Genomic DNA, 26,125 nt, shown 5'->3' on the forward strand with positions numbered 1-26,125 from the left:
ATCAAAGCATATCATTTTGTATTAATGTGGCCTAGATCTCTTACTTGGTGTTCTTTCAATTGACTTTAGTTATAAAAATCCCCTTTTACATACAAAAGAATATTATAAAATGACTTTACCATCTAAGGCTTCTTAAGCGAACAACTAATATTCAACAAATTAATTTAACAAATACTTATTGAGCATTTGCGATGATCCTGACACTATTCAAGGATATCAGGATATATCAACAAAGGGAGCAAAATAAATTCTATCTGTTCTTACAGAGCTATAAATCTATCATGGAGTGACAAATAATAAACATAATAAATCCAATATCATATAGTAGGCTTGAAAGTGATAAATATTAAATTAAAAGAAAAAAGAACAAGAATTGGTGAATTGAGAGTGTTATGTGTAGTCATGTGCATTTTTTTTGGTAGGGCGTTCAGAGTAGGTAATATTTGAGCTAAGACTGAAAGGAGATGAAGGAAATCTGGAATGTGGATACGAGATATTACTGAGTGTTTACCTCTTATTTGAAAGAGAAATAGATAAGCAGATTTTTGGTTCTTCTGTTTATCTCAAGCACTATTATGCTAGGAGAGATTAAGTAGATGTCATTCAAAACAATTACAAAATCTTCATGTGTTTAAGTAGACAGACACAATTGGCATATCTCTGTATCAAATTTATTCACAAAGGATTAATATTTAAGATTAGAACTAAGATTGGCTATAAAAATTACTACTGAAATTTCTGGTGTATGGATTATGACTTGTCTCAATTCTCTTTGTGATGTTTTGCAGTTATTTAGTAGCTTGAGACATGTGTTTGGGAAAAAAAGAAATCTATGTCAAATGCATTAGCAGACTGAAAGCTGGTCTTCCAGACAGAACTGTAGATGAGGATTGCATGTGCAGTAAGTGTAGTTTTAGTTTCCCATTTTGGCCGCAGTCATTTAGATTTCCCAATGATACATGGGAAAAAACTTAAGTAGTAACTAATAGGAGAGTTTTTCCTTTCTATTTTTTCCATTTTAAGTAAAGTAAAAACAGAAGTTTTACTAGTTAACTGAAAAACCTTTGCTCATGAGATTGGAAAACATTTAATGGTTGCACTGAAGAAACCAACCACCTTCGCAGACAGTTTATCTAATTTTTTAAAATTTATGTGCTAACTGACCTGCATTGAAGTGCTATGTATGAGTTGTTTCATTTTTAATTTTTTAGATTTCAAGGAAATTTTTCAAAATTGTCATTATATTGCTTTAGAGTATAAAGCATGATTGTCCTTAGTGGAACAGAAATTTAACTCAGCTCAAATCATTATTGAATGCCTACTTCTGTTCAGTTGATACAAGGAGAAAGAGGAGGTGGGCACGGAAAAAGTAGTAATTTTGATAACTATCCTAAAACCAGATTTAAGTTTGTGGGCTCACTAGAAGGTAACAGTCTATGTAGTGAATTGAAGAACAGAAGATGTAAAACCCCATAGGCCTGCCCCATATGTACTTACCCTCCCACCATCCCATAGATCTTGAGGCTGAAGTAGAAAAAAATTGTCAAAGTATGTAATAGATCCCCCTCAGCTATCCCTCGTGGCTTCATATGTAACTTACTTTTAAACTTTGGGAGTTGTTTAAAGAAAGCAAAATGAGGAATGTGGAATTTTTGGCATCTCCTCCACAAGGTCTAAAGAAGGAATTGAATGCTGTTCCTCTTTGTCGTTCCCTTCTAATGATAAACAGTGCCCTAGAGCAGAAGGAAGGGAAGGATTTCCTTGGTAGGCTCTTTGGAACCCCATCCAGCAGCCCATGCTCTTCTGTGCATTACTAAACGCAGCATCTGCACGTCCAGAGGGACACGTGGACTGCTTTACTGCCTCCTCCTTTGTCCCTCAAGACATTTACTCTCTATTCATGCGGTCACCAGCTGACAGTGCCATGATTATAGTTCCTCGAAGACCTTTACAGTTAGAGAAACTTTAAATAATGGTATCCCAGACCTTCACACTCCCAAAAGGGGCCCTAAATGAGCTGGATCAGGAAGGCTGAAGGGTTGCTGTAGCTTTCTGAAGATTGTTCTAAAATATAAAATGCCATGGCTGACACAGTCTTCTTCCTTTCTGGTCACACAGAAGCCTGAATGTCAGGGACACACCTGGTAAGAACCACCAAGTGACCATTTCCCTTTCATTCAAAAAAGGAGTCCTAAGTGCACTTCCTCTCTGGGAAGGTTAGGAGAGGAGGAAAGAGAGCTAAAAGTGCTATCTTTTCGACAGGCATATCAATGAACTAGATCCTTCCTTTCCTCAGTCACATCTGCATTCATCCATGCTACACATACATTTATCAAAGGCAGATTATATGACATTAAGTGTGAAGGTTGCTGAGGTAAACACAATTCTGGCTCTTGAGGAGCTCACAGTCTAATGAGGGAAAATTCATCTGAATAAGAGATTTAAAATTTTTGTAACACATGTGCACTCTATATTATTTCTGCATGGGAGAACTTTAGTTAATGGCTAGAGAATATCTGGCATAATTTTAGGGACTTTTATTTCATATATTTTTCAAAGCCTTTAAGGAGATTCCAGTAATTTAATAAACAAATGCAATGATCTCTCTTGGTCAGTCCAAGGTTTCAACATGGCCATTTCTATGCAGGCTTTTTTTTTTTTTTTCAAGTATAATTGTATGAAAAAATGTGGATGCAGGGCGCAATGTATAGTTGGCAAGCTGCAATTGTGATAATTTAGTTTCTAATTGTTATAGTAAGATGGTGGATTTGGTCTGCCATCTAGTGATTAAGAACTGAATTCTCTTACAACTAAATATAAAATCACTTAAGATTTATGAGAAGAGAAATCTATGAGGATATATGAGATACAGAACAATTGAGTTGATTTAAAATAAAATGTGATCAGAGTAAATACATATCTTCTCTGTATATATCAATGCCAGAATTTTTGTGGGAATGACTTCACAATAGATTCAATTTGTTGGAACATTTGGTGAGGGTAAAAGAATCTTGTAGCTTGGGAGATAAAAATTTTGAAAGTTAAAACACTATGAAAATTACAAAATAGTCATGATATTATCAGATTTATACAAGTCCTAATCAATTTTAGGAAAATTTAAAAAAACTTAAACAGCAAAAAATACAAGTAATGCAAAATTAAAGTTTTAGAGTTTCTGTTTAGATTATATAAAAATATTTGTTTATTCAATTTTTAAATTTAAATTTTATTTTTATTTTAAGTTCCAAGGTACATGTGCAGGATGTGCAGGTTTGTTACACAGGTAAATGTGTGCCACTGTGGTTTGCTGCACCTGTCAATCCATCACCTAAGTGTTAGTTCCAGCGTGCATTAGCTATCTTTCCTAATTTTTCCTAATGGTCTTCCTCCCCCAACTCTGCCCCAATCCTCCATTGGCCCCAGTATCCAGGTATTTTAAGAAATATTTATTTATTTATTTATTTTGGTTCTGGGCCTTGGATCTAAGCCTTGGATATCAGCTAGGATTAATTTTATGATTTGGGTAGAGGAATCAGGAGGACAGAATTAAATTTCTCAGAATGTCATTTAAAAATTATTTTATTTTATACTACACTGTCATTTATAAAATAATTCTATTATGACAACTTTACTGCAGTATTTTTCAACAAATTGGCTTCAATTTTCTTTCTATTTTACTTTTCATTTAAGTGTCTATGTAGAAAACAGAAGGGACAACTTAATTATATGGTGTACAACTACCATGTAGATTCGTCAAAACTGCAAGATACCCTGTATTTTCTACCCACTGTTTCTTTGTACATGTCTTTCATTCAGACATGAACAAAGAGAGTTCACTGAGTTTTTGAGCCCTCTGTGATGTGTATGGATTCTTGTCTGAGTGAAGAGAAGACAAGGTTTAGCAGTGAATGTGGTTTTTCATCTCCTTGCTATTTAAAAGCATTTCAACTAACTTTCCACATCATCTTAAATTTAATTATAAATTCTCAGGAGAAAGGAACCAGTGATGATTCACAGTATAAAACTAACTTTTAACATTATAATTTAAAGAAAGTAACCCAGTGGCCCACTTCTTTGCCCCTTGAGTAGAGGTTATGTTATCTTAAACTTTCAGAAAGAAACCGCTCTTCTAGGTGTTAATACAAGACTGAGACAATGTGTCCTTTTATTCCAACCCTCAAGGAGGAACAAAGAATAAGATAAGCTACCCCCTGAAGGGTCCCTCATATATTTTAATGTTTACTTGACAACATTTTTACATGCCATCTTGTTTTTCATTTTCATATTCTCTACTTCCAAATACCTAATTTTTCATCAGCGATATATATCCTCATATATAATGTCTGTCCAATAATAATATATGCTTTGTTATAATAATTTATTTAATAAAACTTCAGGAGATAACTTATCCTGTTCTCTATGGCTCTTTCAAGATTTATACAATAAATAAGCTTAAATATACTATAATTAAACTTATAGGTTAATTATATTCATTTATTATATAAACAAATCTAGCACTCCACAATGTTATATATAAAACATATGTTGTTATCATACGTGTAACATATATAATATATATAATACCCCACAATAATATGTATTTTTGAGGACAGAAAGGAACACATACGCTTCCTTCTTTTCGTTTTGTGAGTCAGGTTCTCACTGTGTTGCTCAAGCTGGACTGCAGTAGCTTGCCTATAGCTCACTGCAGCCTAGAACTCGTGAGCTAAAATGATCCTCCTGACTCACCCTTCAAGTTGATGGAGCTACAGGCATGTGCCACTATGCTGGGCTAACTTTTAAATTTTTGTAGAGATAGTGTCTCACTGTATTGCCAGGCTGGTCTTGAACTCTTGGCCTCAAGCAGTCCTCCCTACTTGGCCTTCCAAAGTGCTGGGATTGTAGGTGTGAACCACTACACCCAGCCACATATGCTTTCAACATTTTGCACAGTTAGTATTAGGCACATTTGCACTTAACTCCTAGTAAATAATTTTAAACACTGTTACCCACCCCCACCCAAGAGTGTGGAATGGGAGAAACAAGCTAATTGAACTAGTATCTCATTATCAGGTAATAGAATTTAACATTTGTAAGTAGATATTTCCTTCTCAATCATAAAACTTAATGAGCAAAGTTACTCTTAATTTATCTGCTTAATGGAATTGCTCAGTGAACTGTGAACATAAGCCCATTTTTATACAGTACAGGTTGTGTCTTTGGAAATGCTCATGATAATTACATTGTGTTAAAGTGATATTTCATCTAAAAGTCACACTATTTGATGAATACATTTCTCATTTTTTTGAAACAGTCTTCCAGAAAAGCATATTAAAACATAAGTTCTATTTTCCCATTGGTTTTAAATGACTACAATAGTACTATGGGCATAGAGCTAATACTGTTTTGTTGATTAGAGATGTATTTTGTGATACAAGTCTTTTAATGAAGATAAAACAGATTAGAAACTTAGTCCTTACCTTATAAAACAGCACACAAACCATTAGAATACAGTAGTTTTATTCTCTGAAAACAATTTTCCATTTGCCAAATATCTGTGATGATGGTAAAATAAATATATGAAGCAAAGTATTCAGGACAGTCAGAAAAATGTTTTTATTCCAGCTTTATTAAAGTATAATTGATAAAAATTATATAAAGCAGATTTTTGGATTAATATCTGTACTGTAAGCTAAAATAATTAAAATAATTTTCATATATGGCTTTGCATTATCATTGGAATATATTTTTATGTGCCAAATGATTATATTTTCCTTTCTTTTATTTTTATTTTTATGTTTTTTGAGATGGAGTCTCGCTCTATTGCCAGGCTGGAATGCACTGGTGCAATCTTCACTCACTGCAACCTCTGCCTTCCAGGTTCAAGCAATGCTCCTACCTCAGCCTCCCAAGAAGCTAGGACTATAGGCGCACACCACCACACCCAGCTAATTTTTGTATTTTTAGTAGAGATGGGGTTTCACCATTTTGGCCAGGATGGTCTTGATTCCTTGACCTCGTGATCCACCCACCTCAGCCTCCCAAAGTGCTGAGATTACAGACATGAGCCACCGCACCTGGCCAGATAACATCTTTCATAAACTGATTACAACTACATTAAAACATCTTTTTATGAAGTACAAAGTTTCTGCTGTGCAATTAAACTAATGAATTATAGTTAGTTTAGATTCATTCATTATATTCATCCAGTAGACATTAAATGGCAGGTTTATGAAAGGTATAGCATCAACTTTTAGGAATACAGTGATGAGGTGGGGCACAATGGCTCATGCCTGTAATCCCAGCACTTTGGGAGGTTGAGGGGGGTGGATCACCTGAGGTCAGGAGTTCGAGACCAGCCTGACCAACATGGCGAAACCCTGTCTCCACTAAAAATACAAAAATTAGGTGGGCATGGTGGTGGGTGTCGGTAATCCCTGTTACTCAGGAGACTGAGGCAAGCGAATCACTTGCATCCAGGAGGCAGAGGTTGCAGTGAGCTGAGATCATGCCATTGCACACCAGCCTGGGTGACAAGAGTGAAATTTCATCTCCAAAAAAAGGAAAAAGAAAAAGAAATACAATGATGAACAAGACACCTAGTCCTTACTTTCATGTAATTTTTCTCTAGTGAGGGAGATAAAATTAAAAATTAATACTCATTCTAATAAAATTCCCGAGGGCAGTGTTTTTTGCCTATTTGTTCACATTTTAGTATCTCTTAAATTACCTAGCATATAATACACAATGAATAAATGAATGAATGAATGAATGAATGGTTGAGGGCATGAGTTCTTTGAAAAGTTTTACAAAAAATAACAATTGGGTAAAGGAAGTCTAATTTTTGCAGAGTAGTCAGAAAAGAATTTCAAGGGTAGATGACTGAAGTAAGTCATGATAGCTAACCACGAGGGCCTGAAATGAAGGAAGGAGAGGTAGTGTTAGGCAAAAGGAATCAAGTTGTGCAAGAAATGGGAAAGAATGTCTTTAGCTTTTATAAAGGAGTTTGAATTTAAGTAGTTGGGAATTTCCTGATACATTAAGCCTTGATGATTTGATCCACATTATGTTTTAAAATTTTATACTATTATTTCTCATAAAATCACAAAGTTATTGATGTAATATATGTGTTTACTTGGTAATAAATGTATAATCTTAGGATATTGTGCAATATGTGCATACACACACATAAATCAATATATGTATTTTCCCAAGCTTTCTTAAATTGTAATGTAAACATAGAAAAGCACTAGAGAACTATATATTAACTCAGTGTATTATTTTGTTTGTGGTTTTTCTTAATTAATTTTGATGCAAACATAAATTAACTCATTACCTGCATAAATTTTGCATTTCTGCCACAGTTTAGTAAACACCATCAGTTTAGGATATCTAATGGAATTCTACTCCATGAAGTGGGACATGGTTATTCTTTTTACTGTATTTTAAAAATAATTTTAATAAAAGCATACCTTTTTCACTTTTGAAATTTTTTCTATGGTACATGAAAACATACTGTCTCCTGTTGTGGAATTTACTACAGTTTCTAGTGAGTTGCAGGTCACAATAGGGTTCACCAAATCTCAAATTATATATTCTCCTTTGAAGTATTCATTTTCTCCCAATTTTCAGATGGTTCTCTTTTATCTATCTTTACTGATATTCTCATGTTTGATCATTCATACCTTCAGGAATAAAATCCTGAAGGAAGCATTATCTGGTTAAAAAATATATCTCCATTAGATCACTTTTATTTCTTCCCCTATCATGCAAGGATACATTATCATCGTTTTGTGGTGAATTACATATTATTTTGTTACAATATAAAATCAGTTCATCTGTGTTTGGCTTCTTGGAAGGTTACTTCTTAGTCCAGAATGTTTTCGAATCCACAAGATTACTCACCTTTTAAAATATTTTCCCAATTCCATAATTTCACATAACTAACCTCTTTTTTCTTTTCTTCTTATTTTAGAAGGATATGGTGAAGAAATAGCCTGCACTCAGAATGGCCAGATGTACTTAAACAGGGACATTTGGAAACCTGCCCCTTGCCAGATCTGTGTCTGTGACAATGGAGCCATTCTCTGTGACAAGATAGAGTGCCAGGATGTGCTGGACTGTGCCGACCCTGTAACACCCCCTGGGGAGTGCTGTCCTGTCTGTTCACAAACACCTGGAGGTGGCAATACAAATTTTGGTAAGAATACTTAGGACAACTCATAATTGATGCAGTTACTCACCTTTATAGGTGCAGTGTTTTTTACTGTCAGCATTCAGCAACCCAAGAGAATAATTGAACAGCTTTTTTCAGTGGCCTATGGGTTAATGATTAATGATTTTTCTCACTCACTTTATCTAAAATTAGATAGAATCAGGCAGTAATTTCCTGTCTTCTTAAATATCTGAAGCATTTGGGGCTGAATTTTGAGTGGTTGTGTCTAATCTGAGAATTTCTTGAATCACTTAAGATGGTCATTTGTTACCATATGCCTGACGAGTGCCTCCAAGTTATTTTTCAGTTTTCCTTGAAGTCCATTAATGCCTGAGAGAAGATCTAGAAAACACGTTTATCTACCTTGATGCCAACTTTTTCATAGTGAATGGAATACTTATTCCTAATGTAATTTAGTGCAACAGCACCCTGTATTACATTGGCTCTTAAATGCAGAATGCTTTCCATGTTGGCTAGGTAAAAGAATGAATTAGATTTCCAGTAGAAAAAATAATATAAAGTAAAACTTTCAAAACTTTTTTGAAGAAAAAGTTTCTGTGTTTAAAAGATATTATGTATTTCAGTATGAGCACATTTTTAAAAGATACATAGGAAACAAATTTTTATAGGTTTCAATAAACTAGGTAAGAGCAATATTAAACCTTTATGAATTTGTGTTAGCAGTCATGAGACTTCTAATTCATCATTGTTAAGACAATATCAAGGCTTTATTTTATTCAAAATTTCATTGCAAATAACAGCAAATACAATAAAGGGTTCAATGGTATGTACATGGAAACAGACAGCAACTTACCTCTTCTCTGCTTCTTGAACAGAAACAATGTGCCTTGAATAAATACCTACACTCAATTTTCAGTAATGTAATAAGAAATATATGAAAGAAAGTATTAAAAACAAGATTTATAAGAGTTACCCAAAACACATACAATCTTCAAAGAAGCCCAGGAATAAAGTAAAATTAAGTCTGTGGAGATAAGTGAATAGTAAATGGAAACAATGGTGGCAAATATCAGAAAACACACCAAAATGTACAATCTACTTCAAACAGTTGGTCTAGGAGCTGGCAATCACATTATACACAGATGCCATAAGATAAAAAGCGGTTGAGCTCATCTACATTTACGAGATAAGAACACACCAGAACATATATTGCTATAAGAGAGAATGGATTTATATTTAACTTTAATTAACCATATTCTCTCCTTAAGAAATATGTATATATTGCTCCACTGTCTTCTGACACTGAATATGCTGGAGAAATTTGTGACCAGTCTTAATAACTTTTTCCTTGAGAAATAATCTGTTCTTATTCTCTGACATTCTAAAGAAGTATTTATCTTAAAATTTAATGACTTTGTTAAGTTAGATATGCCTCTGTTATGTGAAAATTCTGACCTATCATTTTCCCATGAACCAAAAAAAAAAAAAAAACCTTAATAAAATATTTCTCTTTAAGAAAGAAGGCTATGAAGCAGGAAAAAAAGTAATGGTCTCAGAAAATAAATGGAAGGAAAATCAAATCATCACAAAGAAATGAAGATGAAATAGGAGGGATCACAAGCAGAGGTGAATCTACACAGAATACAGCAAGGGATATAGATGATAACCATGTGAACAGGAAAATAATGAATCACAATTTTTAGAGTTAAAAAATAATAGATGTAGGAGACAAGCAAAGGATAACCCTGAAGAAGAGTACCCAAAGAAAAAATTAGTATAATTGAGTAGAACAAATCATGATATAATTCAAGAAAACTTTTATGAAGTAAGACATTAATTTAAATATTGAATGGCAAGCACATGTCTGAAAAACTGACCTAGAAGAGTTAACAGACATATATAATTTAATAAAGTCATTAAATTTTAAAGATAAATACTTTTTTAGAATGTCAGAGAATAAGAACAGATTATTTCTCAGGGGAAAAATTATAAAGACTGGTCACAAATTTCTCCAGCATATCCAGTGTCAGAAGACAGTGGAGCAATATATACATATTTCTTAAGGAGAGAATATGGTTAATTAAAGTTAAATGTAAATCCATTCTCTCCTTGAAATATAAAAGCTACAGAAAAAAAGTTTCTCTGGGACTCTGGGAATATTGTTTCTATAAACTTCTCAGGGAAACTACCATCAGCTAAATGCAACTCAACCAAGAGTTAATTGAGGAAACTGTCAAAGAATTTATGTGAGCATTTGTTATATTTAACTCTATAAAAAGATTAAAACAAAAGTGTAAGTTAGGTGACAGATGGGAATATAAACATTACAGCTCTGGCAATGCAGAAATAATTATTAAATTAACATATAACGAAAGGGAGAGGCAAAGGAAAGTGTAAACTAGAGTGAGTTTGGTAATTCTTTATCTTTAAGCATGAAAGTTAAATAATATCATTCAAACCTGGGAAATCACTTGGACAAAGTAGTGGCACATTTAACACCACAAAAATAAATGCTAAAAAAGAGCATTTCCTTGTTAAAATTGAATGCTAGAAGAAAACCTCAGGGGCATGTAAGGAAAAAGAAACACTCAATTTTATCATTGCTCATTTTAGTGGAACTAATAGAAACTGTCTAAACAAATATAGATCTATGAGTAATGTAAAAGAATGCTAACATAATTTAATAGAATATGGAATATAATTGATAGAACTAATATATAAATCTTTTTAAACATAAGAAGGCCTAACATACCAAAGTTACTTGAAAACATAGTGAAACATTTTATTTTTAAAACTATAATGAAAAACTATAGTTCTATGCTTGTTTAAATAAAAAGAAAGAATAAAAAAATCAACAAAATAAACTGAAAGTAAGTAGAAGGAAAAAATTGTAAAGGAAAAAGCAGAAATTGAAAAGTGAGAAAATTGAAATATAGTGGAAATAATATGTCAAACCAAAACATGGTCCTATAAAGATCCAACCAAAAAAATTGAATCTAAAGCAAAAAAATGATAAAGAGAAAATTATCTAATGAAAATAAAGCAACATAGAAGAATCATTAAGAGGTCCCTTTATTCAACTGTACCTCCATAAATTTGAAAACCAAAATGAAAGGAATAAGTTTCTAGGACAATGTAATTCACTAAGAGTAGCCCTAGTAGAAAGAGAAAATCTAAGTATTTGGATTTTCTTAGAGGAAACAGAGAAATTTGTAAAGCAGGTAGACTCCCAAAGCAGCAAGTCCAGGTGTTTTCACAGTTGTGCCAAACAACAAAAAGATCTTAAAAGAAATCAGATGGTTTTAATGTTTTGAAAACCTCTTCTTGAACATGGAAAGAGAAGGCAAACTTTCAAAATTTTGCAATGAAGGAAATATATCATTCACAGCAAAAGTAATAACAGTGATACAGAAAAATTACAAACTGATCTTATAAATATTTGTTTAAGATTCAAAATAAAATATTAAATCTATTAGCATAGTAAGAGTAATTAGTCATCAAAAAGTAGAGATTATTCCACAAGGGCAAAGTAATTCAATATTAAGAAAGCTATTAATGAAAATAATTATCTTAACAGATTTATGAATAGAAAATATATAAATTCCTTCATAATTGGAGTAAAGGTATTTCACAGTGATCAGCAAATATTCTTGATAAAGACAGTTACTAACTTGGTAATAAATGACATTAACATAATACAATATTTACATCTAAGTGTAAAAGTTTCATTATGCTTAAGACTAAAAGCATCCCTACTAAACACAAAGATAGAATTATCATCAGTACCATTATCACCAGTACCATTCAACAGTACTGTCTGAATAAATAATTTGACTTTAAAAAAAAGAAATCAGAGGTCTCCAAACTCTAAAAAGAGGAGTAAAAGTTATCCATTTGCAGAAAATGCAATTGTATACTTGCTAACCTATTAAATTGAGTAAAAAAATACTAAAAAAAAAATTAGTAAGACACGGAAGTGAAAAATTAACACTCAGAAAGTAATAGATTTACTTTGTATAAACACATCATAGAATACAAAATAGCAATAAAAATTCCTCATTTGTAATAGCAACAGATACTTAAGGATAAACAACACAAAATATGAGATCCAAAGAAAATTTTTTAAATACTGCTAATTCAAATGAAGTCTTTAAAAAACAAAATGTCCTACATTGTTCTTGGTTAGAAAGACTAAACTTTATACTCACATAAATTCTCCGTAAGTGAATTAATGATATTAACATGATCCCAATATAAACAGAGCACACTTTCTTTGAGAATTCAATATGTCATAAATTAAAGTTTACATAGAATAAACAAGAAAGGCAAATCTTTAAGAATAAGAGCAATTAAGGGTGACTAGGCCTACAAGATTTTTAAAGAGATTCATTAGTTTAAAAAATGTGATGTAGACACATAAATAAGATAAAATCTTGAAGTAGATACAAATATATATGATCAGATTGAATACAACAAAGACCACATCTTAAGAGTGGAGAAAAGAATTACTTCATAAATCTTGCTGGAATGGCTAGGCAGTCATCTGGAGAAAAGTGAAGTTGAGTAATGAAAGTATGTTCTATACTAGTGCAAATTCTAAATAAAGCAATGATTTAAATAAGAAAAGTTAAATCATAATGATTTCAAAGATAACAGAATTTGTTTATAGTCCTTTACAATATATGACTTTATTAATTCTGACTCAAAGCCCAGATGCCATAAAAATGTACAAAAATAATTAACATTTGTGTGACATAAAAAAATGAGCAAAGTAGAAATGTTTGTAACTCAATTCACAAAGATTTAATATTCTTTGCATATAAAGAAATAGTAGATATAAATAATTAAAATATTAGTGACCTAATAAAAATACACGCAAGGGAAATTAGCTAATCATTCAAAAAGGAAATACAAGTGATTCTTCAATATATGACAAGACTGTCAAAGTTTTTCATAATAAAATACATTTGAATGAAAACTATACTGAGCTATCATTTTTTCCCATCAGGTTGGCCAAAATTTAAATGTCTGATAGCATGCTGGGTATCACTGTGTATTGCCTGTGGGGAAATGTGTCCATTATTTGTGTAGTGTAAATTGGTATAATTTCTATGAAAGGATATTGGTAATATCTATTAAATTACCAATGCCAATATGCTTCAACTCAAAAGGATATTGGGGAATTTACCTTACAAATATATTTGCATGTAGCATATACATAACAATTACTCATTACAGTATTATTATTATTTTTTTTTTTGAGACAGAGTTTCGCTCTTGTTACCCAGGCGGCCCAGGAAAACCCCAAATTACATCAATTTTCTTGCTAAAAGTTGTCCTGCTTAGATGATAAAGTATATTTTGTGATAACAGAAGATTAGGAACAATCCAAATATCCTTAATGGGTAAAGGTAAAGATTAGTTAAATAGATTGTGTTAGATCATACAGTGGAATCTTATTAAAAAATTAAGAAAAACAGTAAATAAACTATATACTGATAAGCAAAGATCTGTAAGATTTAACGATCTATATGACATACAGCTGAAGAACAGTATGGAAAAAGTAGAACAATGAATCTGTAATAATTTTCTTATATATGCAAAACTAAATTGAGAACAATGTACAAGAAACCAGTAATCATGGCCTCCTGTGGGGCTTGGGGTGAAGTGGAAATAGAGAAAATAGGATGGGATGGAATGAAAAACGAAATTTTTTTTAGTGTATAATTATATATTTTTAATACATTTTTGCTTTTGAACCATATGAATAAATAGCCTTATAAAATTAGAAAAAGAAAAAATAGAGAATATTGTTGAAAGATAATTCATTATATCTTTAATAGCTAATGTTATAATTTAATGAACTTTACATGTCATATAACTGTTGTGAAAATATGAATATCATTTCAGAATTTTCCAAAAAGAGGTAGTTTTTGCCTTTTATTGAAGTTTTGATCCAAAACCTTTTGAGTTCTGCCTACCACTGATAGTGTAATCACTATCAGTATAATTCTGACTTCACAAGATATCAATTACTGAAAGTAATTATTTAGCAGATTCTCAATAATTGTTTTCTTTTCATAAAATAATGCATTTACTCTTTTTTTTTACAGGTAGAGGAAGAAAGGTAAGTTTTACTTTGCATAGTTTCTTTTTCATAAGCAGAGTTATGTCTGATACTATCCACACAAAACTGTGCTCTGAAATGTTTGAAAGCTTTTGAAAAGTACAAAGTACCACACAAGTACATTGTGACAAGTATATGAGCACAGTTCAGCTACTGTGTTTCCAAAGGACAGATGCCTCTAACCCATTCACTTTATGGTTAATATCTGCTTGTGTATCTGTTTCTGCCAGAAAGTTGTGGAATCTTTAGGGATTGGCAGTGTTTTATTAACCTTTTTATTCTTCACATTTATCATTGTATAGTATATAGCTTGAACATATTAGAAGTACAATACACATGGTGGAAGAAAGAAGGGATAGGAGAAAGGAAAGGAGGAAGGACGAGAGGGAGGAAGGAAGGAAGGAAGGAAGGAAGGAAGGAAGGAAGGAAGGAAGGAAGGAAGGAAGGAAGGAAGGAAGGATGTAAATTTGACTTAAATGGGACTGTAGCCCCCTATCATCAGTTGGGAAGTAAAGATCCAAAATTAGTTGAACATTTTACCAAACAGACATTTCTTCCCCTCCACTCCCCTCCTTCACCTTCAGACAGCTTAAAATCAAATTCTGGACACAAGCTTTACACTTGAAAACAAGGTAGGCTGCATCCATGACCTGAGTATAGCTGGCCAGCTTGTAAGGTAATCTTTTGCCATCAGTAAGGTAATCTTATGGAGTGAAGAAAGTTCTTTTTTCCCTAAGAGTGCACTCAGTTTTCTGGTTATCTTGAAGATTATGGCATTTGCTTCAGTCTTATTCAAATGAGATGGGCACCGGGATCAAGGGAGTAGAGATGGTTACTGGTCCCAATTTTCATAAATATTCTTTACTTTTGTACACAGTGGACCTTTAATAAAATGATTTATCAGATAACAGATAAAGCAATGCTGCACCTTCATGATAAATGAGATTGATGCGATCAAGGGGAGATCCTGGCCAGTTTTACACATTTTGATTCAGAGGACAGTATCATAAATTTGTCTCATTTGGAATAAATTAGATGTGAATATTTGTCAAAGGAGAAAAACTGCAAATGCTGTCTCACATTTAATTTACTGTGAAAACGAAAATAAATTGAAACTTAGCAGATTGGTATAGGCCTTAAACTTCATAGATAGGTGAAAGATGGATGGATGCATGGATAGATAGAGAGACAGATCAATCTATGAAACGAAAGCTATTATAATAAATAGCTTTAATAGCTAATATAATAATATCTAATATAATAATTTAATGAATTTTATTGGAAATAAAAACTAACAATGAGTACTGCCATGAAATAATCAGTTTAATTCAGTTAGCAGTTACCCAACTTAGAGAGACAGCTGGTAGGCTGTGTCATTCGCTGCCTTTCTCCAAAGGTAGTGTGGGAGAGCTGGGTGAAGGATATACTCAAAGCAGCTGCCAATGTAGCAGATTGTAGTTATGCGCCACTATCTTCATGACTTGTTTTCATTTGTCATCAGGTGTCATTAGAAACACAAGAGCAAAGCAATGCTATAAAAATGCATTTTGTTTTTTGGTTTATATCCATATCGATATTTACTTATAACTCATTGATTGATTGATTCATTCATTCATTCATGTTAACCCCAACATAGTTATTGAAACTTTTTTATATGGCTGTAGGCAAATGATATCGATGATACATATGTGAGGAAAATACTATGACTGCTTCCATAGTAATGACATCCTTCAAAGCATGTTCACATGGTATTAAATGATAAGTATTTGTAATTCACATCCAGATCTGAGTACATGAACTTTATGTTTCTCAGTGGGTATGTAAATTAAATTTAGTAAAATTTTAGACAAACTATTATTCCATACAAATTAACTTATTCAAAGCCCATATTAATAAAAACAGTGGAAACAAATATTTATATTTGTGGCTTATATCCAAAATAACAAATGTATAGAATCATTAGGGAATTTATCAGAAACTTGTAATTGAACATTTAATCCCTTTTAAATATTGTGCAGCAACAGAACAGTCATATCAAAAAGCCTACAATTTTGGTAAGACAGGTATCAGAGGGTTCTATTCCCCTACATACAAAGCAAATGTGAAGTCTGCGTTTTTCTTGTAGGTCTCTTAGGATGGAAATTTCACAACTATTCTTAACAGGCTATTCAATTTTTTTTTTATTCTGACTGAAATAATTTGTCCTCTCTTTTTATTTGTTTTTCTAGTCTTGCTCTAGAAGGAGCATTGTTTCAGCATCATCCTTATAAAGTCCTTTGTTTATTGGACAAAATTTATATACCCTTTCTTTTCGTTGTCATTGTTAATGTTTTTAGAGATGAAGTCTTGCTCTGTCACCCAGGCTGGAGTGCAATAGCGCGATCTCTGTTCACCACAACTTCTACCTCCTGGTTTCAAGTGATTCTCCTGCCTTAGCCTCCTGAGTAGCTGAGATTAGAGGCACGCACCACCATGCCTGGCTAATTTTTTCTATTTCTAGTAGAAATGGGGTTTCACCATGTTGGCCAGGCTGGTCTCAAACTCCTGACCTCATGATCCACCTGCCTCGGCCTCCCAAAGTGCAGGGATTACAGGCATAATCCACTGTAAGGTAGCAGATGTGAACATGAAGAAATAAGCTATCAATTTTATTTAATATGTAACCTTAGTATGTACTCCTAGGTTTTATTAGGTATGCGTCCTTTCCAAACAGTTCAAATTCTTAACAGCATTTCAAAAAATATCTTTTATTATAGCTCTTATGGTTAATTTTTATTATTTTTGAGTTTTTCAAAATGGAAAGACTCTAGAAGGTAGCAGATGTGAACATGCGGAAATAAGCCTATTTTACTTTGAAGCCCACATATGTTAATTCTTTCTTCCCATAGGTCTTGTATAGGTTGGTCATTAGTACCTAGTGTTTCTGTCTTGAACTTAGCCTGTAGAACTGCCTCCTGCTTTTGTAGGGCCCTTACGTTTTTTCGTATTCTTGATTTATTCCTGACTTTCAGAATATTTGCTGCTTCAGCATTTGCTTCAGCATTAGCTTCAGCAAGTGTGATTGAGTTATTATTAGTTCTGCCCTTGAGTTTATCATTTCACTTCATAAAATTTTGTCAGTATAGTATTGGAAGGATATAATTAGATTGTATCTTTAGTAATACAATTTGGTGATCTGGGTTACAAAACTTAAAATAGCTTTGATTCACAAATTTAACTCCTAAAAACATATCAAAAGGCATTAATCAGAGATTCCATGCACACATTTATAAACAAGGATATTTATTGTGATGTAATTCTTAAACTTAAAAATGAAAAAAAAATTAAGAGTAAGATAATAAGACATTGATTCGATTCTCAAAGTGCATGTTCACGGTGGAACACTAAGAATGCCAGAACATTTACAGTGATTATCCCTGGGGTGTTGAGTAGGATATTTAGTTTGTTTGTTTTTTCGTGTATTTCTTCTATTTTCAAAATTCCTTACTATGAACACATATCATTTTTATAATCAGATTAAAGAATAATATATATGAAAGGAGAAATAAACTAGACCTCATTCTGCTTGTTTCTTTCTACATTTTAGAGATAGTTGTTAAATTCATATTTGTCCTACAAAATTGCCCAGTAAAGAGCATTGTTTCTTAATATATTAATGGAAAATAATACATTTAAGAATTTATTGAATGCTTCCATGTGCTACACTGAGCATGTGAAGTAGACTAAGACACAGCCATGACTTTGAGGAGACCAAAATCTGTTGGAAAACAAATTTTGAAAGAAAGAACAAGAATTAGTATGTGATTAGGTAGAAATATATAAAGCTATAATCCATCCAATATTATTTAATCTATTTACCTGATATCATGCAATGAGAATTTAATTTCTGAGAAAAGTTCTAAGATTTAAAATAAATTTCATCTACGTCTGTTATATTTGCTGCATCTCTTATAAAAGCAATTATACTGACCTGACCCTATTTGCTTATATGGTAATTTCTTACTTTGTTTGATTTTCCTATTCAATTGATTTTTTTCCCTAGATTTTCTTCAGTTATTGAGAATTTTCTGAGTAGAATTCTTACATTTTTTTCTTTCTTTTTATTAAAGATGAGCACAGGTACTCATTTTTAGTGCCTTTTCATGAGTACTAAAAAGGGTGCTAGTGGTTCAGGAAGGGCATCTAATTAGATCCTGAAAACTATGTGTCACATAATAAAAGTCTGAATTTATATAAATTAATTTATGTTAATTGCTATATTACAATTTCTGGCTCTTTTTGTTTTTTTCAGTCTTTCAGTTGTTTTTCCTCTGGTGCTTTGTCTTTACATCTCTTTGTTGCAAGTATTTTGTGCTGTAGATAACTCTTTGGATTTGATCTATGTAAAAACTGAAGCAAAATGGATTTTTTTAATGTCTTTCAGGTGAGCAGTAATTTTTAATGACTAATGTCTGACTAAGTATTGTAAAAATTGTTAACTTTCTTTTTGCATTTTTTTTGCATTTCTTACACAGAAATTTCCTGTGATTACATGGCATATTCTAGTGTGACATGTTTTTGCCCAGCAAGCCATTATATTGTGCTAATTGAACTTTTAAATTGTTTTTAATGTCATAGGGACAAAAAGGAGAACCAGGATTAGTGCCTGTTGTAAGTATATGTATAATCATTGTTTCAGTGTGCCTTAAATAAACTTAGATTATAGTCTGGTTGTATATTATTGCTTGTATACATACCCTCAAAAATAAATTAGTTATTTTAAAAACAAGTTTTTAATATAACCCAAGCAAACCAGAACAGATCAGTTATTTAATTCAATATTTTATATTCTGTGTTCCTGACTTTTGTAGTCCCATGACTAAAGGAATAAAGTCATGGTTTAAAAAAGTTAAATATATTACATGTGAGATACACTGATAGTTAATACTAGCTCTAGTTAGTATAGTTGTTTATTGTTCCACACTTTTGGAAATATGTCATGCCCTGACTTCATCAAAATTCTGTGTTACATAAGAATTCCTAAGACTTCTTTAAACTTGTAAATGGATCAAGAAGTATATTACTAAATAGGATTAAAGCACTTCAACCATCAATCCCTTAGGTTTTATTTATTTTTATTTTTATTTTTTTTGTAACAGAGTCTCATTCTCTCACCCAGGCTTGAGTGCAGTGGCACAATCTCAACTCACCGCAACCTCCACCTCCAAGATTCAGGCGATTCTTGTGCCTTAGCTTCCCGAGTAGTTGAGACTACAGGTGCAAGCCACCAGGCCTGGCTAAATTTTGTATTTTTCGTAGAGACAGGGTTTCACAATTTTGACTAGACTGGTCTTCAACACCTAACCTCAAGTGATCTACCTGCCTTGGCCTCATGGTCCCAGTTTTTTTTTTTTTTGAGAAGGAGTTTCACTCTTGTTACCCAGGCTGGAGTGCAATGACGCGATCTCGGCTCACCGCAACCTCCGCCTCCTGGGCTCAGGCAATTCTCCTGCCTCAGCCTCCTGAGTAGCTGGGATTATAGGCACGCGCCACCATGCCCAGCTAATTTTTTGTATTTGTAGTAGAGACGGGGTTTCACAATATTGACCAGGATGATCTGGATCTCTTGACCTAGTAATCCACCCGCCTCGGCCTCCCAAAGCCTGTCCTAGGTTTTAAAGACATTGTCATCATTGGTCAAGACAAAAAGAATATGCCTATTGATTTATTTAGCAGTGTTTACATTCTTTATTTGTCTTTACTTGTTTTTTTTTTAGACAAAGATTACCTAAAAATTAAATAATTTATATTGTTTTATTTCATTTAAAAAAGCATTTATGTGTGCTTACTATGTCTTAAGTGTTAAGTGCTTTACAAATACAAATGTTTATTCATTTGTCTTCATAATACTATGAGGGAAGTAATTATGTAATCATTACTACCATTTTACATTTAAGTTTCCATTTAAGGTTCTTAAGAACAGAGAGGATAAGTAATTAGTCCAACATCACACATCTGGCAAGGGGTAATATGAAGATTTGAACGCAGGCCTCTTGGCTCCAGTGTCGGTGCTCTTTATCACTAGGCCAGCACTGCTTCCCTAGATCAGAGTTAAAACTAGATAATATCTTAAATCTTAAGTAGAGGAGAAAATGGACATCAATTGACAACATCTATTTGTTAAAAAAATTACTGGGGTTTTTGTTGTTATTCTTATTTGTTGACTATTGACTTATTTGAATATCTGCAGAAAACTATACCTTTACAAATTTTCTTGTTGATTGTTTAGGTAACAGGCCTACGTGGTCGCCCAGGACCAGCAGTAAGTAGTTTCTCCCAATATTCATGGTACTCTGGTACTCCTTGACATACCGAAAATCTTTACAGATATTATATCCATGATAAGATAAATCATTAAAACAATGAGTCTTGGTTTCTTAAAACATTTTGTCTTAAACCATCTTCAAGTTAGGCATTTCTTTGCAGCAATGAATGGTAGATAAGGGGTCAATTTATTCTAAAATGGAAGAAACATTATGTTAGTCTTGCTATTGGTTATATAAAAGGCAAAACACTTCATTGTTACATTTGTTAATTTTAGTGTGACTTTGTTTCCTGAAATTAGGGCATACTTGTGTGTTGTTTTACTATGATTAATGGTGAGCTAGTTTTATCTGGTTAATAAAATTAAATGATATATTGCAGTAGAATTTGAGAAATCAAATAGCAGGATAGCATATTTATGGCTTAGTTTAAAAGACTAATTTTTTCAAGTTTAGATTATCAGCAGTATTCATCACACACACACACACACACTTCATGTAAATGTTAAATACATCAAATAAAATACTAATTCAGTTTTAACAGATTCACTCTGGTTCTTCTGAAGCCCTTACTTTTTTAAACAGTGCTATATGTTGGGTTGAGTAAATACAGAATATAATCTTCATAACTCAGTTCAAATCCCCTTTTAAAGAGAAGCAAAGTGCCCCTGGCAACAGCCATTTCTCAGGGGGAAAAAAAGCCATTTTAAGATACTAGCACAATAACACCACTTTTGTAATATAATAGTCATTTGTTATTTGAGGGAAAAGTAACTGTAGTTAAGATTTGGAAAATTCTCAGTGGGTTTTAAACATACAAGGAAAATAATGCAGTATTCTAAATCAAGCAAAAAGAAAAGATACATAAAGCAGTACTGTACTAGGCTAAGAGGCTTTCCTTTCCATTGCTTTCATCAGTGACTTGAACAGTGAAGAACATTTTGGAGTATCCTGTACCAATCTGATTTCATATAACCCCTGGAAAAATTGATAATTTGTGGTTTATGCATTTATGTAATTTTTAAAATCAGAACCGTAAGTTTTTATGCTCAGGGTTTAGTGGCAAAGGCTTTACCTAGGAGAAGACAGCAAATATGATCCTTAAAAATTTGGAATTACTAGTCAAGCTAATCTATTTAACTCATTATTCTCCATGATGCCATAGTGTACACCTAGTTCTTTATAGATCTTTAAATTTCACTGATTATTAAAAAATAAACGACTCTTCTAAGAGTACAGAACTTTTGTATGCACATGGCTTTATTCTCTATAGTCTTCAACTGAACTGAATTAAGTGTGGTGTTTCTGTTTTCCAATTTTCTTTTGCCAAGCAAACTTAAACAAAATTCAGTAAGAAAGTATAAATTTTTACATGCATAATCATCATTTTCTGTTTTAGGGACCTCCGGGATCACAGGGACCAAGAGGAGAGCGAGGGCCAAAAGGAAGACCTGTAAGTTGACAGGAGGGTTCCTTTTTGGGAACGTGTAGCCAGTCAGTCTACACTGTGCTCCCTGAATGCAGCAAGGAGCTAGGAGCACTGTTTCTCTTTCATCTCCATTAAATGTTACACAATGCAATAATAATTGTATATTATCTTAGTAGGTAACATAAATGATATTTCCTTGTCCCTTATGAGGTCAAATCAAAATGAAGTAGAACTTAAGGAAGCATAATTAACATATCATGAGTTTCACTCATGAGTAAGCAATGCCAAGAATGCACCATTGAGATAAAACATCCAAGTTATGTGACCTGTGGTTGCTACAGGAATAACTAAGCTGGATATGGGAAAAAATTATTAGAGGATAAAATTTGTTTCAAGTGGTTGCACAACAAGTTTATTTTCCAGGTAGCACTCTGACTTTTTCACGCAGCAACCACTGCAGAGATATAAAAGGAGTAATTTTAAAAATCAACAATCCCATTACCAAAGGAAATACCTTTAAAATAAAATAATGACCTCAATATGCTTGATATAAAACCTAAGGATAATATATAATATATACCAAAGGTTTTCTTTTATTACCTACCTGCATAGAATACATATTGTTCTCAAGTGTTAAAGTTACAGTTTTTTCTCTTATATATCACTTATAAGTCTTTTGTGTCTTAAATAATGATATTAATTTGTATATTGCTCTTATTCCATGTTTCAATTAGAAAAATTTGTACTGTTTAATTATTTTCTCTAATGATATCTACTAAAACTTGCAGTAGATTTTTATCCTTTTAAATATATATTTGTCCGTATTTAAATGGGAGGATTAGAAAGGCGAGGAAGCAACAGACAACTTTGAATATATAAATGAGGATAAGATAAATTTTAGATCATTTGCATAAGAACTGTTGCCACTGGTTTCATCCTTGTTACTGCATTCTCCTTCTACTCCGTTCACCTCATATACAGTGTGATGTCAGTAGTTTCTTTGAAATGGGTCTGGAGTATGTATGGTAGTTGCAGGCATGTAGATGCAAAGCAGTGCCCCAAGAGGTTGTGCATATCCATAGAGGTGAGCCCCAAGACTGTGTTTAGATTATTTTCTGCCCCATTCTTCACTGTGGTTGTACTGAGTTTTCTCACTAGTACTGGTAGCTTAAACACTGCTGTAGTTCTCCAGATGTCTATTCTAGATGTAGAAAGACAGAAATAGGTAATAACATCAGTTGGGTGGAAGGGGGTGGTCATGAAAAAAAAATTTGCATCAACTTACCTGTACACTGTAAGTAATTGATAACATTGGGTTCTAACTCTAGGGGGAAGTTGTTGTGGAACCAGACTTCAGAGTTCTTGGTTAAAATCCAAAGAATCTACTCTCCAGCCCTTCTCACTTATTTTCCCTATTTGACTTTGTGATGTGGTCCATTTCCTATCTTGGGAGGCCTGAGATAATAAATGTCAATTGGGTATAAGTGTGTGTGTGTGTGTGAGAGAGAGAGAGAGTGGGGGGGGGAGAGAGAGAGAGGGAGAGAGAGAGAGAGAGAGAGAGAGAGAGAGGGAGAGAGAGAGAGAGAATGGGGAGTAGCAGTGAGACAACTCTGGCAGATATCCTAGTAGGAAATCTGTTCTTCTCTTAATCCTAGCGAAGAAGTAGTGTGATGGTCTTTAAGAACTGTCTTTTTATGCCCACCGACACAGATTTCAAAACACAAAATGATAGTTTTGCATGAAATGATGTATACTAAATGATGGGCGTGATGTAACAGAATGCCCATAGGTAGACTGTTTTGCCTCATATCTCAAGCCTTCTAGGAGCTGCTTAGCTGGACCAAAATTATGGCTGTCACAATATACGGTGGTTCTGCAATCATCAGTAGCATTCGCCCTCACCGGCCACCCTGCAGTTCTGTTACCATCAAACAGTATGGAAGGCTCACAATATACAGCATGGTTTTTAATTGTCAACACTATTGATATTTTAGGCCAAATAATTCGATATGCATTGTAGGAAGTTTTGCAGCATTCTTGGTATCTACCCACTAGATGCCAGCTGAAACTGCCATCCCTCATACGCTTGTGACAATTAAAAATGTTTCTTGATATTGCCAAATCCAGGCAAAATAGCTCTGGCCTGAGAACTACTATGTCAGTAGTTCAGTATAAGATACTCCCACAAAACCTTCAGGATTAGCTAATGATTTTCATGACTGTCTCTCATCACACATCCTCAGTTTTAAATTCAGATAACTTCATAGTGACAAACTAGCAACCTCTCAGGTCAATAATATGCTAAGTTCTAGTTGCACATTACACTTAACCACTATTGGTATGTTTCCTGATCTGTAAAATGGGAAATATACTAGATCTTAACATCTGTAACATGTTATTGTGTTTGTGTGTGTCTGCGTGTGTACACACACACGGATATATGTGTATGTATATATATATAGAGAGAGAGACAGAGACAGAGACAGAGACAGAGAAGAGAGAGAAAAATGAAATTTTTGACAATTCCCGATCATTCGTCTTTTCCACTTGTGGATGTTTAAACATCGCCACCTAGTGGCAACCTGGAGGTACTTTTTATTGCAGATTACTGCGGAGATTTTTTTGAGTATGTTGGAAATGGAAGGGAATGATAATAAATATAACATTTACCTTAATATAAGAATTATACAATTCAGCTCACTTGGAGATATAAAAATAGATACTTTTAATGAGCTCCCAAATTCTAGTTTGCTTTTGGTATTTACCAATAAACATTCTGCTATTTTCTCTTAATGTCACTTGTTATCCTGTTTGTGTTCACTTAATTTTTGACAATTTTTATGTCTTTATTAATTTTTATTTTAATTTGTGTAACAGTATGTTACATAAGCTATTTAGAGGGTATTCCATGGAGGCATATAATGAATCATGAAGTCAATGAAAATCTTAGGATCAGATTTTGCAATATGATTAATTACAGAATGGAGAAAGTCACAATCTCTTTGGAGGAAAAATGGATATTTCACAAACTTCTCTCCACTGCTATTGACACTAAATGTAGTTTTTTGTGTATCTCTTTGGAAATCTCATTGGGGGTAGAGATTATGCATTAATTCATTTTTTGTATATAATAATATCTAGTTATTAATTAGCAGTTGAACATTGAAATAACAGATTCAGAGTTTTCTACACAAAGCTCCATGATTAAAACAGACTGTTATTTTGTCTATGCTGCTGTATACCTATCCAGTTCATGTTACTGACATTCGTTTAATCCAGAAGTCCTAGAGAACAATTGAAATCAGCCTCTGTGATGCCTAATAAAGTGGGAAGTAAATTGTTAGTTTAGGAGTCAGACAAGTTTTGATTTTTAAAAACAGAATAATTTTCTAAATTTTTTTAATGTAAGTTTTTCAGGCTGTTTTCTATTTAATAGATAAATTTGCTTATTTATCCCACTACTGCAAGAAGTAAATATGTCTATATACATATTTAAATATATTAAAATAATTAACTTTCTGAATTGCTATTTTGCCACCCTTCCCCAAACCATCATATGCAAACTGCCACCTCTGCCACCTGAGCTTATCCTGTGTTTACTCCCTCTGCATTATCAGCTCCTATTTGGATTACTTACTGTGGGCGTGCAGGTATTCTCATGTTTAAGCATGGGAGGTTTTTTGTTTTTGTTTTTTTAACTATTAAACGTTATTTACCATATTTCCCTCAATCCCTGCTTCTAATTATAAAAAGCATATTGTCTTATGACTTTTTGATTCTTTCTTTTTAAAGCCTATCAAGATTCTTTGGGGTTAAGGAGCCAGAAAATACTTAACTAGCCTTGTGAGAATTGTGAGGTTAGGGGACAGAGCATTTCCAGAACTGAGGATGTGGCTGTTCCCCAAGCCGCCTTCAGAATGTGGGTTAGGAGAAGGGTGGAATTTGGCAGCTAGAAATCATTGCTCATTGCTCTGAGAACTTAAACTTGGCTGGGTCACAGCGCCTTTGCCTCTAATTTCTCATTGGTCTAGTCTTCCTCTGGGGGTGGGAAGGAAAAGTGTGCCAGGCTTAAAGGATTAAAGAGGACTGAA

The 26,125-nt window shown here is 33.1% G+C and overlaps 1 protein-coding gene across 4 annotated transcripts in view; it reads left to right on the forward strand.

Moving 5' to 3' along the window:
* The window catches only part of COL5A2 (collagen type V alpha 2 chain), a 422,925-nt gene that overhangs the window by 335,689 nt on the left and 61,111 nt on the right, over nt 1–26,125 (forward strand). For all 4 annotated transcript variants that reach the window (XM_078327126.1, XM_078327125.1, XM_002749552.7 and 1 more), the window contains 5 exons: nt 7,976–8,200; nt 14,290–14,303; nt 18,921–18,953; nt 20,572–20,604; nt 22,005–22,058. In XM_078327126.1, coding sequence (XP_078183252.1) covers nt 8,017–8,200; nt 14,290–14,303; nt 18,921–18,953; nt 20,572–20,604; nt 22,005–22,058 — 318 coding nt within the window. In that variant the 5' untranslated portion in view covers nt 7,976–8,016. The remainder of the gene's footprint in view (nt 1–7,975; nt 8,201–14,289; nt 14,304–18,920; nt 18,954–20,571; nt 20,605–22,004; nt 22,059–26,125) is intronic.

The sequence above is a fragment of the Callithrix jacchus genome, chromosome 6 (genome assembly GCF_049354715.1).
Source record: "Callithrix jacchus isolate 240 chromosome 6, calJac240_pri, whole genome shotgun sequence".
In the NCBI taxonomy this organism is placed as follows: domain Eukaryota; kingdom Metazoa; phylum Chordata; class Mammalia; order Primates; family Cebidae; genus Callithrix; species Callithrix jacchus.